Here is a 19,336-nt window from a genome sequence, read left to right as displayed (position 1 = left end):
TTAAAATTCAGTGGGCTGGTTTCAGTAGGTCTACTTTGAGTCTCACTTAGCAAGCTACAATCCCAGCAAATGTATGATGTTGCAAACTGATGAAGCCCACTTCATCAGACACATGAACTGTTACCCAGACAATGGAGTGTAGTGGGGTGGGAATTGTGAAGAGTGAGGTCAGAGGGAAAATAAAACCCAAACATGCATATTTGTTTCTGTGACAGTTAACCAACCCATTTGAAACCCTGAAGTTTCCTATGTTCCTAACAGAGCAGTGTTGATGATAACAAAACCTTCTGGCATTGGGAAGCTGATTAGCACATGCAGTGGGATATATGCACGATATCTTGATTCAGGCCACAAGCGATACAGTTGAATTTCTTGATCAGCTGTTTCCTACTGGAGCCTCTCTTCTGAAGTGCCGTTACAGAATGTCCGCTGCTGCTGTTTTTGCTGCAGGACAGCAGCACTGGAAATTTTGGTGGCAGACAATGTGTAATAAGAAATGAAGTTCTAAAACAAGACCACACCCTGCCCATGTTATTTGTGGCATTCAGCATCCAGTGCGCTTTGCATCTTCTGCAGCTTGCCATTGTACAGTCTCTGAGAAAAACGTTTGCCGTGGGGTGCCGTGCCTTTTAAAAAACACCCTTGTCCATGAACTAGGCACCACCTATAAGACTGGAATCTTAAGACAGTAATGCTAAGAAGGAGTAGAAATGCCGCTGGACCTGTTTGCTGTGCTCAGCAGATGGGCCCCAACAAAGGGCTTCAAAACAGATCGCTTTCATGAGAAGGATAAGGAAGGGCGGTCCAGTATTCTCAGTTCTGCATTTAGGAAGGCAATCACTAAGGCCCAAAACAGAGGAAGTAAATGCATTCACAGATATTTTGGCCCTAAATTGTACATTTGGGTCTTTGAAAAATTAACTTTTGTTCACGCCCCCAAGTTTAATTTTCGCTGCAGAGCCAGCCCAAATTGTTTTGCTTCCTGAGGTGGAGGGAAGGATGGTGCCCATCTGAAGAAATGTGGGGCTTAAATGTAATAAATAAATGCCTAGAATTTGAGCTTGCAAGCATGGCAGGCAAGCCATCATGACTAATCTGCTGTTTGTCAGGTGCAAACCCGTGTATCTGTATCCTCCTGATACTGGGGTGGAGGGGAAATCGAGTTTGCATTGCATTTTAATGCAGGCCTAACTCGTTAACTCTTCCAGAAATGAGCCAGACTTTGTGATGCTGTTGTCCAACTAAAAAAAAAAAGTGTGCAGAAATGCATATGGGAGAGGAAGGTGTGCCTGCAAATGCACATCTATATGAGTGCAGATGACACACCCACCACATTACATTAAGCAAAATGGCTTGCTAGAATTAGAAGAGATTCAAATGAATTTTTGCCATGGCTATTTTTAAATTTTATTTTAAAGCAGCTGAACTTAATATTGGGGCAATGAGAAACTGACAGATTTGCCCATGTCTACCCCCTTGTTTCTTCAGAAAAGCTAAGTGGAACAGAGTGAGAGGAGCAGCAGTGCTTAACCTTTTCTCCACCTGCCAGTTCCTCACTCTACATTGCCCTCCCCATGTAGCTTTTCATCCCAGCATCTTTCAATAGTATTCTCCCCCCTCCTCCCCCCCATTTTTTTTTTTTTTGCTCTTGCTAAAAAAAAAAAATAAAGCTCATCAGACCACAATTACTTTAATTCAACCAGGAACTTCCTAAGAAAAGAGAGCCAGTGTGGTGTAGTGGTTAAGAGCAGTAGACTCGTAATCTGGTGAATCGGGTTCGATTCCCCGCTCCTCCGCATGCAGCTGCTGGGTGACCTTGGGCCAGTCACACTTCTCTGAAGTCTCTCAGCCCCACTCACCTCACAGAGTGTTAGTTGTGCGGGAGGAAGGCAAAAGGAGATTGTTAGCCGCTTTGAGACTCCTTAGGGTAGTGATAAAGTGGGATATCAAATCCAAACTCCCCCTTTTCTTCCTCCTCCTCCTCCTCCTCCTCTTCTTCTTCTTCTTCTTAAGTAAAGCTCTTTCCCATTCCATTCCTGTTCACCACATCACTTTGTCCCTTTCGCTGCCTCTCAACCTCCTCCTCCTCCCTCATCCTGACTTCCACCTTCACTCTATCATTTTATCTCTGACCTCTACCTTCATGCCATGCCTTTCGTTTTTCTCCTTTGCCTCTTGCCTCTGGTTTTCCCACCCACCCACCTGCTCTTCTCAATTAAAGTAAAAAATAAGTAAGTATTGAGGTCTGATCCTAGGTGGGGAGGAGGGAGGGAAAGGTCTCAACATGGCTGGTATTCTCATGGTGGCTTCTACGTAGGCAGGGTCCAAAAGCAACCCAGACTTGGCCAGTTGGTGCAGCAAGGCAGTTGCTGGGAACTGCGGAGAGATGGTGGGGACGGCTTTGCGGGAGAGATGTTTGCAAAGGAGGATTAATATAAAACGAGGGTGGGGGACCCTTTTCATCCTGAGGGCCACATTCTTCCAGGACAAGCTTCCAGAGACCACAAGCCAATGGTGGGTGGGGCCAGAGACAAAAGTGGGTGGAGCAATTAATGTAAATTTCACAGTAGGCTAGTTTCTACACACACTCGCAATCCCCCTTCTACCCTCTATTCAGGCAAGCAAAAGGCATTGTTAGGGTTCAAGGACACATTCCAGCCAGGCAAAATCATGCAAGGAGGGTACAAACCAGGGCCGGTGAGGGGTGTGGCTTGGGGAGAGTCCATAGGGCCAGGTAGAGAGGCTTGGAGGGCCACCTTTGGTCCCTAGAAGTTCGGCTCCGCAGCCCTGATATAAAGCAACCAAAGAGGAATAAAGATTGAAAGGAAGGGGGCGGGTCATAGCTGTGCCTCTTCCCAGTGCTTCAGGTAGGCCTGCATTGCTAAAAGCAAAGATGTGACTATGGAGTTACTGTTTTTATTTTCTTGGTGCACTTGTAATTTAGCAAACAAACAAACAAAGTCAAACACACAAAAGCAAGCCTTTTTGAAAAGTAATAGGACAATTAGCAGTTTGGCCGGGAAAGAGAAACATCCAGGAAAATGCAGGGCAAGTTCTCTTGAGAGTCAGGGCTGCACCAGTTACGTCACCGGCTGCTACTCCAGCCAGGAGTTGCTGCAGGTCTTGTTTAGACCACACCAAAGAGGTTGATGCTGCAGTTGCATTCAGTAATTGAGGAGTGGGTGGAAATGGCCACAAAGCCGGTCTTTAGAAAGACTGCAGAACAGCAGAGAAAAGCAGAGCGACTTCATTTGGGTTCTCCCCAATAAAGGAGTGCACAAATGATGTGGCTGGAGTGGAAGCAAACTGAATTCCTTCTACTGTAAGAGCATTCTTCAAACTCTTCCCACGCATTACAGTTTCTTTTCAGCCACTAAGAGGCAGCGGAGTCCTCTTTTCTCTTCTAACAGGTGCTGCAGCAGTAGCAGGTAACAGTTAGCTAATGAATCTATGCTCCATAGCACATTCTGACTCGGTGCTAGCATTGAATTGACCAGAGTCAATCCTGGTCTGCTCCTGAGCCATGAACAGTAGCTTGATCTGCAGAAGCAACAGCAGTAGCTTTTCGCAGCACAGAGAGAAGGATTGCCCCCTCTTTATGACAGCTGAACAAGGTGCTGTGAAAAGGTATAAGAGCAGGAGGCTAGTTTAAAAGTTGGCAGCCCAGTTTTTACATAACCCTGAGCATGCACCGGAGATGAGTTGAGTGATTCGCACACCTTCCCTTTGAACTTCTAAGTTTCATGCAGAGACAAACTCTCAAATCTGGTCCCAAAAACTGCAAAGAAATTTCAGCTGGAGGAATTCACTTGGAAGTTCATTGCACACAAATTCACTCCAGCCCTAGAACTGCATTTTTCTGCTTCATCAAATCCTGCAAGAATGGGGAGCCTGTGGCCTCTGTATATTGTGGGACTGTAACTCCCATCAGCCAGCACCAGGAATGTTGGAAGTTGTAGTCCAGCAACATCTATAGGGCCACACCTTCCCCATTCCTATTCCTGAGTCTTTTAGTTGGATGACACTCCCTATTTCACTTGTAACCACTGGATGCCGCTGATGTTAGAAGGATGCAAAAGCAGCAATATTTACACCTATTGTCACAAGCTCTTGCCATGCCATGCTTGTGTTATCAAACTCTTGCAAGCTTGCAAAATACTCCCATTGCTTGTCTAAGTAAGACATGAAAATATGTGTATCCCCCAAACACAACTAAGAACAAAATAAGGCAATTTCTATTTTGGGGGCCAAATATGTGGGGGGGGGGTTGTTTGGGGGGGGTCCGTAGGTTCACAACAAGTTTTTTTGAAGATACCTAGGAAAGGGATCCTAGCAAATCAGGAACCTTGGTCAGCAAATGCACATCCAGAGCATTGGCTGGGGTAAAACTAGGAAGGAGAGATAGGTAGGGTGGGTGAGACTGGTATGAAAAGCGCTCAGTGCTCCCTTCCCTTCCCTCCCATTCCTTTCCATTTTAAATTGCTCCCAGTGGGCAAAGAAGCCGTGGGGCTCCGTTGCAAGCAGTGGCAACGTAACAGGGAATTTGCTTTCTGATGGGATGGTGTGTGTAGCCATTGTGTATCCTTGCCAAGTCAAGACAGACAAGCGAGGTGTGGGGAGTCTATGTCAGGAGCTTGTGTCTCTCCTGCTTCGTACTTGGAAAACCCTTTAGCTTAAGGTGCTTCCAAAGGAAAGCTTTGCCAGGAAGCATTTCACAAATGGCTGACCTGTTGTATGGTTTTGAAGCAACATCCTGCTGGCTCCCGTCTCCATGGCTGGTGTAACTGAAGTGTTAGGTCTAGCAGCACCCAGTATCAGAGGCAACAGTGGAAGTCATCAAGCCAGCCATTTGCAGAAGTGCAGCGATTGTTGGGTGAAGCCACTGCCCAGGAGCACCCTGGGGACATTTGAAGGCCAAGCGTTTTATTTATTTACTTTTATTCATTAGATTTATACACCACCCTTCATCAAAAGATCTCAGGGCAGTTTCGTGAGATTCAGCTTGTCAGAATGTCGCCCTCATTGTAGAGAATAGGAGCCACACTCCAAAAACATAACCAAAACCCTGCTGGGTCACACCAGAGGCCTACCTGGTCCAGCATCCTCTTTTCGCAGTGGCAGACATGATACCTATGGGAATCCCCTAAAAGCAGGGCATGAAGTCAGTACAGTGGTGCCTCGCAAGACGAAAAGAATCTGTTCCGCGAGTCTCTTCATCTAGCGGTTTTTTTGTCTTGCGAAGCAAGCCCATTAGCGGCTTAGCGGATTAGCACTATTAGCGGCTTTTAGCGGCTTAGCGGATAAGCGGCTTAGCGGCTTAGAAAAAGGGGGGGAAGGGGGAAAAAGTCAGAAAAACTCGCAAGACATTTTCGTCTTGCGAAGCAAGCCCATAGGGAAATTCGTCTTGCGAAGCACCTCCAAAACGGAAAACCCTTTCATCTAGTGGGTTTTTCGTCTTGTGAGGCGTTCGTCTTGTGGGGCACCACTGTAGTCCCTCTCCAGCTTGTGGTCCGTATTCACCAGTCTTCACAGGCCTGTCCCTTCTAATACTGGGGAGTTATTTATCTATTTCACAGCATTATTTATACCCCACACATCTTAGCGGGTTGCCCCAGCCACTCTGGGCGGCTTCCGACACATATAAAAACATAATAAAATGTCAGACATTAAAAAACTTCCCAATACAGGGCTGCCTTCAGATGTCCTCTAAAAGTTGTGTAGTTTATCTCCTTGACATCCGATGGGAGGGCGTTCCACAGGGAGGGCACCACTGCCGAGAAGGCCCTCTGCCTGGTTCCCTATAACTTCACTTCTCGCAGTGAGGGAACCTCGTAAGTGTTCTACGTACTCATAATAAAACCTCATAAGTGTTTTCCAAAAAGAATAAAGCAAACTATCGGTTTTTTAAAAAAGCAGTTAAAAATCGGTATTTAAAATGATTAAAAAAAATTAAAATCAACAATAAATTAAAGCCAGATTAAAACACACGGCAGCTTCTACGTGTATGGATAGTGAAGGCACCTGCTTGGTGTCAATAAGCAGATGGTTCCCACGTGTGGTAGCTTCCATGCTAAAAGATCAGTTTCTTACAAATGTGGACTGTTATGCAGCACCTAAGACCCTGCCAGTTCCATAGATCGAAGCAGTCAAGTGGGGCTCTAAGGGACAAGGCGCTCTCACAGGTAAACTGGTCCCAAGCTGTTAAGGGCTTTGCATACTAACAATAACACAAGCAGGCAACCAGCGCAGACTCTCTCTCCTGTCAGCAATCATGCGGCAGCATTCTCCACTAAGTTCAGCTTCTGGGTCCAGCACATGAGCAGAAGCCGTTGTTAGCTTTATCCTCAGCGAAGCTGCCTAATTCCCTTTTAAAGCCCCCCAAATTGGTGCCCCCACCCCTCACGCTGTGTGCTAGAAACTTCCGTGGTTTAGCTGGGTGCAGAAGTCCTTCCTTCTGTTTGTCTGTCCTGAGTTTTCCAACATTCGGCTTCAGAAGGAGGCTCTGGGGTTCCGCTCCTCCTGCCTCCTTGTTCATGCCCAATTTGTGGTCTCATCCCGTGACGCCATTTGCAGGCAAGATACGTTTGAATTCATGCTTTACTTATCACAACATAGCTGCCCGCCTAAATATACAGCGGCAACCACTGCTGCATAATATCGTAATTGTAGCTGTCTGCTGTTGTCATCGCTCTCGATATTCCCCTGTAAGAGGCCAGCCGGCCTACTCCAAACCCATCCTTCGCTTCTGTGATCTCGTCTGGTCATCCTCATTATCTCCTGGTGGTTTTATATATGCACATAATTTCAGGGACCTGTTGGCTTACCTCAGAAGCCAAACAAGTGAAAACATCCTCACCCCCCGCTTCCTTCCTCACCCCACTTCCCCTCAAAAAACTGGGTTTTCTGTGTTTGGGGTTTTTAAGTACGAAAGAACTCCTCATCTTTATCTCCTCTCCCCTTTTTTATTATTTTTTTGCTTTTCTTCCTCAGAAAACCAAAAGGGATGTAAATAACTTTGATCAAGACTTTACACGAGAAGACCCAGTATTAACAGCAGTGGACGAGACAATTATAAAGCAGATCAACCAAGAAGAATTTAAAGGTTTCTCATATTTTGGGGAAGAGCTGCTGCCATAAGAAGTCTCCAGCATGCCGTTTGGGGCCACCAGTTCACTGACACTGCAAGAGGTGGTTTTCCGCTACCCAGTCAAGAGCTACTTCTCTGACCTTGAGCCCATAACCCTTACTTTCTACTATGTCTATCTATTTATTGTTATTTTCCTTTTGTCCTTGAGCTGGAGGCACTCACGATTTCCATCTCACAAAGGAACGCAAAATATTTTGTGCCAGAAGTAGTTCGTGAAGGTAACACATTGCTGTTGTTTCTTGCTGCTGCTGCTGCTGCTGCTGCCGCCCCCCCCCCCGACCCTCTCAATTTAGGATATTTCCTGTTGTTCTCCAGAAGGCCGCGACTTGTCCTCCCCATCCTCATCTAGCACCTTCATAAAATCATGGAATTTTAGAGTTGGAAGGGGAACACGAGGGTCATCTAGTCCAACCCCCTGCAGTGCAGGAATCTTTCACCCAACGTGGGGCTCACACCCGTGAGAGTCTTGTGCTCTGTCGACTGAGCTATCCTGGCAAAACTAATTCATTCTGCCATTTTGGAGATTTTTTAAAAAAGTCCCTAGAAAGCTTCCCCTTCCCCCTGACCTGAGGAGATTTCTGACAGCCAAATAGCTTTGAGTGCTGTGTTTGACTTCTAGGCACAAGGTTCTCCACTCCTGCTAACAGTTTTCCAAGACATGGTAAATGACCGTCCCATTGCACACACACCTCTCAAGTGTACTAAACAAACACTTAGATTTGCTTTCTTGCCCCTGTGGAACTATCATAGAATTGTAGAGCTGGAAGGGCCATGAGGACCACCTAGGTCAACCCCCTGCAATCTTTTGCCCCAGGTGGGGCTTGAACCTGCGACCCTGAGATTAAGAGTCTCATGGTGTCCCGGCTGAGCTATCCAACCCAAACCAATGGTGGGGATAAAGTCACCTTGTTGACTTTCCTGAATCGAATGTGAATTGGTCGATCGCATTTGCTGTGGCAGCACAGCATAGCTGTCGGAAGCCAATTCCTCAAATACGGACAGCTTTAGGATCAGCCATTTGCCTTTCGCAGAAATACCCTTCCGTTTCTTTTTAATGGAAGGAGACCTTCAGGACGCTGCAGTTCTGTGGGTAAGCAAGGGGCCCATGGCACTAGAGTTCACCTCCAAGCTTTGATCCTCTTAGGCTCAACCGTGGCCGGTGGGCGGAAGTCAGGAAAGCGAAGACAGCAGCAGGTGGAGCCACAGGCAGTGATAGGCAGAGGCAACCAAGTCTACTTTTGCCCCCATCCCTCCTCCCCACCAAGTTCTACAAAGGTAACACTGAGACTAAGGAGGAGGGGGCTGGCAGACAAGTGCCACCTTTCGGGCTGCTTGTGTGTTAAGAAGACAGGTAGGTGGGACACCCTCTGCTTCTTAGGCTTAGGAGTTGCGTTTTAAGCAGAAGGCAATGCACATTCTTTCTCTTCAAAGTTCTGCATTGGGCTTCCTAGTTCAATAGAACCAGGCCATTGCATGCTAAGGGCATCTACGGCCCACAGTACTACCAGCTTGAGCTCAGGGCAAAGGAGCCTGGACAGAGGTTTCCCCACTCTTTGTTAATACTGATGAGAACAGAGGCCATCAGTGCAGAAGGGATGAAGGGACTATAATGTGCATGGTTGCTACATAATTCCCACAGCTGTACTAAGATTCTTCTAAGGCAGAACGCTTGCGTGTGCTCAACCTAGGAGTAAACCCTGTTGCACGCAGTGGGGTTTATCTGCAAGTAAGCATGCTCACGATTGCGTGAAAAAGGCAGGCTTGGAAGTAAATATTCGGCTCCCTACTAGGTGCTTCCAGAAATCTGTCCCGGCAACATTTTTAGCCCTCATAATGCAGGGTTTTGCGAGGGAGACATCTCCCTTTACCTCATTCTCTCTGCTGGTTGTACCCTTGAGCTGCTTGCCAAGCCTTACCACAAAGCCATAAGTGAATGGGACACAGATATTTTACCGTGGATCTTGAAATAAATACACCCAAAGACACACTTCTCTGCAAAGCTAGTTGCTGAGTGAAAAAAAAACCTGCCTGACTGAAGGACTGATAAAAATAGTCAGGTAAAGCTGCCATGGAAAGTCTTAAAGACTTAAAGGAAAATTGCTCCCCACCCCAAGATACGAAACAATGTTTTTTTAAAAACAACAACAACCAAAAAACAAATGTTTTATTAAATCATAAAATCAAAACAGACAGACTTAGATGCTTTATAGGCAGATGTTAAAGGGCTAAAGATTGGGCAAATTCTCAAAAAAAACCCAACCTGTAACTGCTTTAATAAAGCAGTGTAGGTTTTCTGCAAATCTTACAGCTTCTCCGACGTGTACATAGTAATACTTCCATAGGGAAACTATTTTAGAAACTGGTACCTGAATCATTCATGTCATTGATGTAATGACAGGTGTGAAGAGGATTTTTAAGAAAGAAGCTTTTTAAAGGAATCATTGTATTGAATCTGGGTGATGTCCCACTCTACTTTTACTTTTAACAGCAGTGTGTTACTTTTGCAGGCTTTTACAAAGGAGAAAAATGGGCATGGTTCTTTGTGCATAGCCTTTTCCCTCTCCGTCCCTTCTCTGCTGGCCTTGAGCCAGGAGCAGCCCACCACAAGCCCGTGTGTCGATGCAGAAGCCCTTGTCCTTCTCAGGGCTGTGTGCAGAGGTTGCTAGAGCTATCTGTGCAAATGCACTGGGAAAGAGAGGGCTGCTTTGAGCTAGCATCGCCGATACATACATAGCAGGTAGTGGCTGAGGGTCAAACTAGCTAAACGTCTTTGCATTTCGCATGCACTTGAAAAATAAATGCACCCAGCAGCTGCATTTCCTCCCAATGCAAACAGCAGCTTCAGAGGAGCTGTTTTCATCAGGACTCCAGTAGGGAGAGAAAGGGTTAAGCCCCTTCTGTGATCTCAGTAATTATTGACCCCTCCAACAGCTGCTGGTTGCATTTAAAAATAAGAAGGTGTGCTGCATGCAAAGACACATTTGACAGAGCATTTTGTTTGGCCCCAAGGCATTGTGGGGCTTCTGGTCCTGGCTACAGGCTGGGAAGAAACAGGAAGGAGGAAGGGTTAAGGATAACATGATACTGTACTACTGTACTATGGGTCCAGCTGGGTCATGACCAATAGTACTACTGTTCTTTTGTGTGTGTTTTTGATATTTAGAAGAAGAAGAAAATAATCTGGTATAAAACTGTGCTATACAGGAAGAATACAAAGCCAGGCAAAGCCATTCATTATGTGAAATGTGTATCAAGAGACTGAAGATCAAGATTCAAAAACTGACATTGCTAAGAGTTGTAAATGGATTTTCTTGTGTAGTCATTGAAAAAATAAATAAGGTAACTCATGTGGACAGTACATTAACAAATGTGAAGTTACCGCCTGTAGATTTGCTGACAGTGTTATGTACTTATATTTCTGGGAGTACCCTGTGTTGTGCGTGTGCGTGTGTGTACGTGTATTGTTGAGTGGTGTGTATACTATATATATATATATATATTATGTATATACACACATGCTGAGTGAGCAGTTAAGGGGATCCATTTTACTTGTTGCACTTGGATTTTCCAATTGCAGAATTTATATATACTTGTGACTGGCAGAGTGGCACTCAAAGAAGCTTTCTTCCTTTATCGTTTCTCTCCTCTCTCTCTCTCTCTCTCTCTCTCTCTCTCTCTCTCTCTCTCTCTCTCTTTTGTACAGACGAGGATTTTGTATATAGGTGTTTACTGCAAGGCCTGTGGAATTCAATGAATATAGAGGTATCAACTGCTGCATGTTCAGGCATATTATTAAAAAAAATCACAAAAAAACAAAGTTAGCCTATGAAAGAATAATTATGAATATGTCCATGTGCAATACTCTGTATGTGTATTGGTTCAAGTTACTGTCCGAGATGATTTTCCCCCACTTTATTTGTTTGTTTTCTATTATTATTAAAAGAAAGAAAGATGTATACCTATATTAAGCTGTACTAAATCTCCTGTATAGTTAAACTCTATATGGAATGATAGAGATTGGGGTGGGGGGTGGGGAGGAAGGGAAGGGCCATGACTGACAGAAGCACAGGCTAGCCGCAGGCCACTTTCTTGTACTGTCTCTGTGGCGTGGAGCGTGGAGACGCCTTCCCTCTCCTGCTCAAATAACCCGAGAAGCTCTGGACCACCTGAGAAGAACCCCACGCCTGGGGAAATGTTCGCACCAGTCATATTTGTGCAACTGACAGGGCCTGCTGCTGACACCTGCAGTGGCCCCTACATTATTATTTTCTCTTGTTTAAAAAAAGTATGGCTCAGTGCCTTGAGCTGTGCTGGACAGCTGGTCTGGCTGCCATGTTCACTTCCCACAATATGCCTGATAATGGGGCTTTGCTCCAGGGCATTGTGGGAAATGAAAATGGTGGCCACATTCAGCCTTCTGCTCAGAGCACTGTTGCCTGCCGCCACCAAATAAGTCCATCGACGGAGGAGGGGACCCACCAGAGAGCCAGTGAAAGCAGCACACACGCCCCAAGTTTGGGCCAGGGGCCTGAAGAGGAGTCTCGAGATGGGCTCCTGCCGCATGGCCTGCAGCGGCAGGCATCCCTGGTGCATCATGGGCTGGAGCCGCACAAAGGATTCCCCCCGCTGCACCCATAGCCTGAGAAAGTTGGTCCCGGGGATCTTCTCAAACAGGCAGGATAGATTAGCGTCAGCTTTGCGTCTGGCTGTTCATAGCGATTACTATATTCCGTTCCATTGTGGTTTTTCTTTTTTGTTTGTTTTCGTATTTAAACTCAGGTGTAGTGTTTTATATATATGTTATGTGTGCGTGTGTATATATATATATATACACACACACACATAAATATTGATGATTTCAAAATATTAAATATGCTATATCAAGTTACGTGGTCATGTGTTGTCTAGCTTACCGGTGTAGTAATGGAACAAAGCTTTTAGAATAATTTAATTTATCTTCACTAAAAACTTAAGGGCTGGAGCAGGACGGGGAGGGGGCAGGAATAAAAGGACCCCCACCCCTCCAGCTCACGGAGTGGAAGCACAGAGACATCACAAAGGTCACATCATCTCATTAATTTTATGTTCGTTTGGGGCGGGGTGGGGATAATGTAGAACTGCCCGTTCATTTTATGCGTGGTGATATTTCTGCCCTGTGTATTTCTGCCACATGCTAAGCTTTGGCTATCTGAAGCATGAACTTGACAATGCTAAAGTGGTCTTTTCCTTAAGCAAACCAAACAGAGGCTTTGGAGATAGCCAAGTGGCCTCCAAGGGCTGCCCATAAGACTGGCTAAAGTGAGGAAACTATCGTACAGTCCTGCTTGTATGGAACGAGAGGCCTTTACACAAAACGGGGGATTAGCAAAGCCTTTTTAAAGGGAGGCATTGCGCAAAGCAAAATTGTGGAGGGTGTGATGCCCTTGTTCCTGGTGTGAAAAATTGCAAACCGTCATTCGTCCTTTTTGAAGCAGGTGGGGGGAAGCCCCAACACCTGCATTCCTTTTTCTTCAGGATGCTGAACAGAAAAGCAAATAGCTTCACACAGGCAGAAACCGCAGCTACAGTCTTGGGAGTCCTCTGCCTGCCTCGTTCCAGCGAGAGAGAGGTCCGTGCTGGTATTAAATGCCCTTCATTCAGTGAGTGTTTGCCAATGCGTTTGGGATGATGCAGGCCCCCATCTGCGTGGCAGTAACTCACTTGAACCGTTTTGGGCTGTCCCGATGCACCTTCTGATGGCGGGTGCATCAGCCTCTTAAGCCGCCAGGTAGTTTTGCAAAGGCTGCAACTGCATTGAAGTCTTGTGGGGTTTAGGCAACCTGGCTGTGTGCAGGGAATGCTGTCTACAAGTCAGTTTCAAGTGAATACATAGAATTGTAGAGTTGGAAGGGACCCAGCGGTCATCTAGTCCAACCCCCTGCCACGCAGGAATTCAATTCAAGATAGTTTGGTTTACACTAGAGGGTTTTTGTCTGTTAACTTTGAACTTATTTAAAATGAACACACTGTTACATTTCTTCCTCTTCTGTCAAGCTTCTTTTCCACCACCACCCTCTCTTTTTTTTTTTTCAAAGGTGTGCAAAATGCCAAGGCAAGCAAAAATTTGAAAAATAAATAAATAAATCAGGATATTTTTCTCTATCTCTATTTTTAGAGACACCGTTTAGTGTGCATGTGGGCGGGAGGGAATTCCATATTGTTAAAATAATGCTATCTCTCCAAAAAGGCTTTTTTTAAAAATTAAAAACGAAAAACAAAGACTTCTTTTGAAATTATGTGCAGAATAGTTCTGGGGGTGGGGGGGAATATGAAATGTATTCCGTTTTAGAGGAGCAGGGAGGTATTTTTTTATTGTGAGGCTTTCTTTGTACAGAATTTTTTTCTTACGGTTGTAATTTGAATCTCTTGCCATTCGTTAGGGTTATTTCATTGTAGTCATTGTTGCTGTGCCAAATGTACTGTATTCTAAAGGATGTGAATGTGTATTGTTTCGGAACCTAATAAATCAAGGATGTTAAAATCTTATTTCGCATCTCTCACAACTCTTTTCAAATGAACGAAGAGGTTATTATAGAGACAGAGGATAGTATATACATTACATGTCAGCATTATTATCATTTATGATTATTACTCATTTATATTTTGTTGGAATCCGTCTGTCTTGAGAGACAATGGAGTGCACCTCCAGGGGTGAAGTCCAACCGCTGTGACCTTCCTTGGCTGCAAGCCTGGTCAGTGTGTCTGAAGGTCCTGGGCTGCCCAGACTACAAGATTCCCCTCTCATGGCCTCGCTGATGTGGTCCAAAGGAAAGCAGAGCAATACATTTGGCACAAACCTGGTTGTAGGAGTTGCCTGAACTATACTGCTTTATATTTTTAAGGAGGGGGAGAAAAATCTCAAAGTGGTTTATAGTAAAAACACTCCAGAATAAAACATTAGAGAAGAAAGTAAAGTATAAAGTATACATTCTGAGCAACATAATTAAAAAACAATTTAAAAAGTCAAAAAATAATTTAAAAAGCAACATAGTTAACAAGAAACTAAAGTATTATTTTAAAGATTTCAATTACAAAATGCACATTTAACACACGTGTGTGTGTGTGTGTGTGTGTGTGTGTGTGTGTTTAGGGTTGCCATATTTCAAAAAGTGAAAATCCGGACACAAAAATGGTTGAGCTTCTTTTGGCAAAATCTCAAAAAACACACACAAAAAACTCCCAAAATTTTTACCTATTTTGGGGGGAAATCGCCAACTGATCAACATTTCAACGTAGGCTGCCCGAACATTTTGTCACTTTAAAAATTCCACCCAGATGCCATTTTTGGTGGACGAATCCTGGCTATGTCCGGGAAATTGTGGACGTATGGCAGCCCTAACAGATGTCAAAAGAAAACATTTCTAAAGGAAGTCAAAAATAAAATGCATATTTAAAGCAGCACAACTGGAAAGAGAGTCATGGGTTAGATCTGCATGTTTCTGAATTTCATAATACGCCATTTTGAAATGCGCAGAGCTCACCTGAATGTGTTAAAATGGACCCCAAAGCACATAGTCCCAGCAGCCACTGAAAGCCTTGCATATTTTTGTGCATTTCTGCTTGGTGTTCAAAGGAGCAAATCAATCTAAATTCTGCATACCCTGAAAAGGGGTGTTGTCCAAACTATCTCCATTTGCCTAGAAAAGAAGTCTCAAACTTTCCAGACCCAGGATGCACTTTTTAACCCAAACATGCTTTTGGTGACCCATTTTTTTAATCTTTTATCATATATTTGATGGTGGTGCGATTGTGGCACGCGACCTTGGCTCAGGCTGTGAACCAGCAGTGAGTTTCCAACCCACCAGTTGAAGGAAGTGACCTGGAGGACATTGCAGCAATTAGATTCTTAAGTGCTGAGTTTTAAGGCCAAAAGCATCTTATCATTTGAAAGAGGATTCATTGGGAGGTTTTCTTGTCTTTATGCGAAATTACAGCATCCATGTGTGTGTGGGGGGGAGGGTAATTTACTTAATGCTAAAAGCTGTAAACTAGCTAATGTTTACTCTGCGCACACAAACGAGAAACTGATTTTGGAAGCAGAGAGGATTAACAGCTGTGTAAGTGATAATTCTGGAGCATACAGAGAGCAGCAATAGTATTATTCATCCAGTGAATAATGACCTTCTGACCTTCTGCTCCTTGCCTGTAAACAAGAGATTCCAGGCATTCTCCTTGGAACCATACAATTTCAAGGCAAAAATTAAGCCCAGCCATAAAAGTTCTTCCTTAAGCAACTAGAAGCTGGAAGTGGAAGAATGAGAGACCTTGGAGTATGACGTTATCACACCACTAATTCCCCTGGCCATTGCCTCTTCAGCATCTGAGGAAACACTCTGCTATGATGAGATCTTTCAAAGGCAGGCTGGAGAAACTGTGATTCTTGAGATGTTGCTGGACTCCCATCAGTCCCAGGTGGCATGGCCAGGGATGACAGGAATTGGGAATCCAGCAACCTCGCAAAGGTCACAAGCTCCCCCAACCCCTCTTTTAAAGACAGAAAATTCCATATGGCTACATCCCACACCATCCATGGGCATGATCATTATTTATTGTTTTTAATTTATTCAGCTTATATACCTCCCTTTATAAAATAAAATCCCAGGGTAGCTTACCTCCAAATATTATAAGATACTGAAAGACTACTTGATACATCCACTAATGGAGGTTTGCAATGAGATTATGGAGGGGAAGAAAGCACCGGAAACGTGGAAAGAAGCCTTCATCACATTGATACCTAAATCTGAATTGGAAAAGACACAACTTAAGAACTACCGTCCCATTTCCCTTCTAAATGTGGATTACAAAATTTTTGCAGACATTTTAGCAAATAGATTTAAAAAGGTTTTATGTGAAGTGATCCATAAAGATCAGGCAGGCTTTCTCCCAGGAAGACATTTGTTTGCCAACACAAGGAACATTATTGATATCTTGGAACTTTTGCAAACAAATATTAATACAAGAGCAGTGTTAATATTTATAGATGCGGAGAAGGCCTTTGACAACATTTCTTGGAAGTTTATGGAGAAAAACCTGGAAGGGATGTGAGTGGGACGGGGATTTGAAAATGGGATAGATGCAATCTATTCAGAACAAAAGGCTAAATTGATAGTTAACAATGCGGTGACAGAAGAGTTTAAAATTGAAAAAGGAACACGACAAGGTTGCCCTATTTCCCCTCTGTTATTTATTTTGGTCCTGGAAGTGCTCTTGAATATGATTAGAGGGGACCGGTTGGTGGAAGGAATTCAAGTCGGAGCGAAGCAGTACAAACTTAAGGCTTTTGCACATGACCTAGTTTTGACCCTACAGGAGCCAGAATCTAGTACGAAAAGGGCTTTACAACTGATTCAAGAGTTTGGTCGGGTGGCGGGATTTAAACTAAATAAACAAAAAACTAAGGTATTGGGAAAAAAATTGACAGTTTCAGAGTCAGAAAGGTTTCAGAAAGAGACAGAGTTAAACGTGGTTTAAAAAGTTAAATATCTAGGGGTGAACATAACAGCAAAGAATCTGAATTTATTTAAGGACAATTATGAAAAGTGTTGGTCAGAAATTAAGAGGGATTTAGAAAGTTGGTCAAGACTGAAACATTCCTTGCTGGGCCGAATTGCTGCTATAAAAATGAACGTATTGCCAAGGATGTTGTTTCTTTTTCAGACTTTACAGATTGTGGATAAAATGGAGTGTTTGTCTGGCAGGGCAAAAAGCCCAGAATTAAGTTTAAAATATTAACTGATGCTAAAGAAAGAGGGGGGTTTGCCCTGCCAGACTTAAGGTTGTATTATGAATCAGCAGCTTTTTGCTGGTTGAAAGATTGGCTGCTTCTTGAAAACACTGATGTTTTAGATTTGGAAGGATTTAACAATGCTTTTGGATGGCATGCGTATCTGTGGTATGACAAGGTTAAGATTCACAAGAATTTCAAGAACCATATTGTAAGGAAAGCAGTGTTTAATGTCTGGATAAAATATAAAGACTTATTAGAAAACAAGACCCCAAGGTGGTTATCACCTATGGAAGCTAAGGCTGTGAAAAGACCTAATATGGAGGTCAAATGGCCGAAATATTGGAAAATATTAGAAAGAGATGGAGACAATTGGAGATTGCAGAGTATGGAGAAACTTAAAGATAAAGTGCGAGATTGGTTACATTACGCTCAGATTAAAGAGGCTTTTAAACTGGATAAAAAGTTAGGATTCCAAGTGGAAAAATCGAAATTGGAAACAGAACTGTTAGAACCTAAGACTAAATTACTTTCAAGAATGTATAACTTGCTGCTGAGGTGGAATACACAGGATGAAACGGTTAAATCAGCTATGATAAAATGGGCACAGGACATTGGGTATAATATCATGTTTGCTGACTGGGAAAAGTTATGGACTACTGGTATGAAGTTTACGGCATGTAATGCCTTGAAAGAAAATATTATGAAAATGATATATAGGTGGTACATGACCCCAGTCAAGCTAGCTAAAATATATCACCTGCCAGATAACAAGTGTTGGAAATGTAAGGAAACTGAAGGAACATTCTTTCACCTCTGGTGGACTTGCCCTAGGGTTAAGGCCTTCTGGGAAATGATATATAATGAGCTGAAAAAGGTATTTAAGTATACCTTCCCTAAGAAACCAGAGGCCTTCCTTTTGGGCATTGTTGGCCAGAGGGTGTTAAAGAAGGACCGAACATTATTTATGTATGCAACAACAGCAGCAAGGATACTTGTCGCCAAACATTGGAAAACTCAAGATTTGCCCACGCTGGAAGAATGGCAGATGCAACTGATGGACTACATGGAGCTAGCAGAAATGACCGGCAGAATCTGAGACCTGGGAGAAGAAGCAGTGGAGGAGGATTGGAAGAAATTTAAGGACTATCTTCAAAAACACTGTAAATTATATGAGTGTTAAGAAGGATGAGGGATTTGAAAATAACAGGGCACCATAAAGTTAGCTGAAAAGATTATGAGAAAGAGTGAAATTCATGAGAAAGACAAATTTTGAATGAATATCATTGTTAAAACTAGGTATTTAAGATTTTGATAAAAATATTCAAAGTTAGGGATAAAATATTGGAATTGTGTACAATAAGAATGAAAATAAGGTGATAAGTTGCTGGCTAAAGTTTTATTAACTTGGAATGTAGGAGCGAGAGACGTGAGGAAGTCCAAAAGGGAAAAATGAAAAAAAGATGGTTACTACAAGATGTAAAATCTTATGTTTGTTTTATTTTTTCGATGTTTTCTCTTTATTCTGTCTTTTTTTCTTTATTGTATTATTAAAACTCTCAATAATTTTTTTATAAAAAAAATAAATAAAATAAAATCCCAGGGTGGTGTACAACAATAATACAGTGGTACCTCGGGTTGCATACGCTTCAGGTTACAGACTCCGCTAACCCAGAAATAGTACCTCGGGTTAAGAACTTTGCTTCAGGATGAGAACAGAAATCATGCTCCAGTGGCGCGGCGGCAGCAGGAGGCCCCATTAGCTAAAGTGGTGCTTCAGGTTAAGAACAGTTTCAGGTTAAGAACGGACCTCCGGAACGAATTAAGTACCTAACCCGAGGTACCACTGTAACACATTTCATGGTGCATCAGTGATAAAAATGCATTAATAAAAAGGGCATAAAAGTAAAATAATAGCAGCCCCTCCCCCCACAGCTTTATCAGGCCATAGATTATTTAAAGCCCAAAGGCCTGGGTAAAAATGGATGTTTTTCCTGGTGCCTAATGATGGCACCAGAGGGACGCGGGTGGCGCTGTGGGTAAAAGCCTCAGCGCCTAGGGCTTGCCGATCGAAAGGTCGGCGGTTCGAATCCCCGCGGCGGGGTGCGCTCCCGCTGCTCGGTCCCAGCGCCTGCCAACCTAGCAGTTCGAAAGCACCTCCGGGTGCAAGTAGATAAATAGGGACCGCTTACCGGCGGGAAGGTAAACGGCGTTTCCGTGTGCGGCTCTGGCTCTGGCTCTGGCTCTGGCCAGAGCAGCGATGTCACGCTGGCCACGTGACCCGGAAGTGTCTCCGGACAGCGCTGGCCCCTGGCCTCTTAAGTGAGATGGGCGCACAACCCCAGAGTCTGTCAAGACTGGCCCATACGGGCAGGGGTACCTTTACCTTTACCTTTAATGATGGCACCAGGGAAACCTCTCTGGGG

The 19,336-nt window shown here is 43.9% G+C and overlaps 1 protein-coding gene across 1 annotated transcript in view; it reads left to right on the top strand.

Moving 5' to 3' along the window:
• The window catches only part of PRKCE (protein kinase C epsilon), a 333,254-nt gene extending 319,582 nt beyond the window's left edge, over positions 1-13,672 (top strand). The window contains exon 15 of the mRNA XM_079968627.1: positions 6,991-13,672. Coding sequence (XP_079824753.1) covers positions 6,991-7,137 — 147 coding nt within the window. The 3' untranslated portion in view covers positions 7,138-13,672. The remainder of the gene's footprint in view (positions 1-6,990) is intronic.
• The last annotated feature ends 5,664 nt before the right edge of the window (positions 13,673-19,336 follow it).

This window comes from Podarcis cretensis (assembly GCF_951804945.1).
Source record: "Podarcis cretensis genome assembly, chromosome: 3".
In the NCBI taxonomy this organism is placed as follows: domain Eukaryota; kingdom Metazoa; phylum Chordata; class Lepidosauria; order Squamata; family Lacertidae; genus Podarcis; species Podarcis cretensis.
The sequence above is the reverse complement of the archived record's forward strand: the minus strand, read 5'-3'. Positions and strand labels throughout refer to the sequence as shown.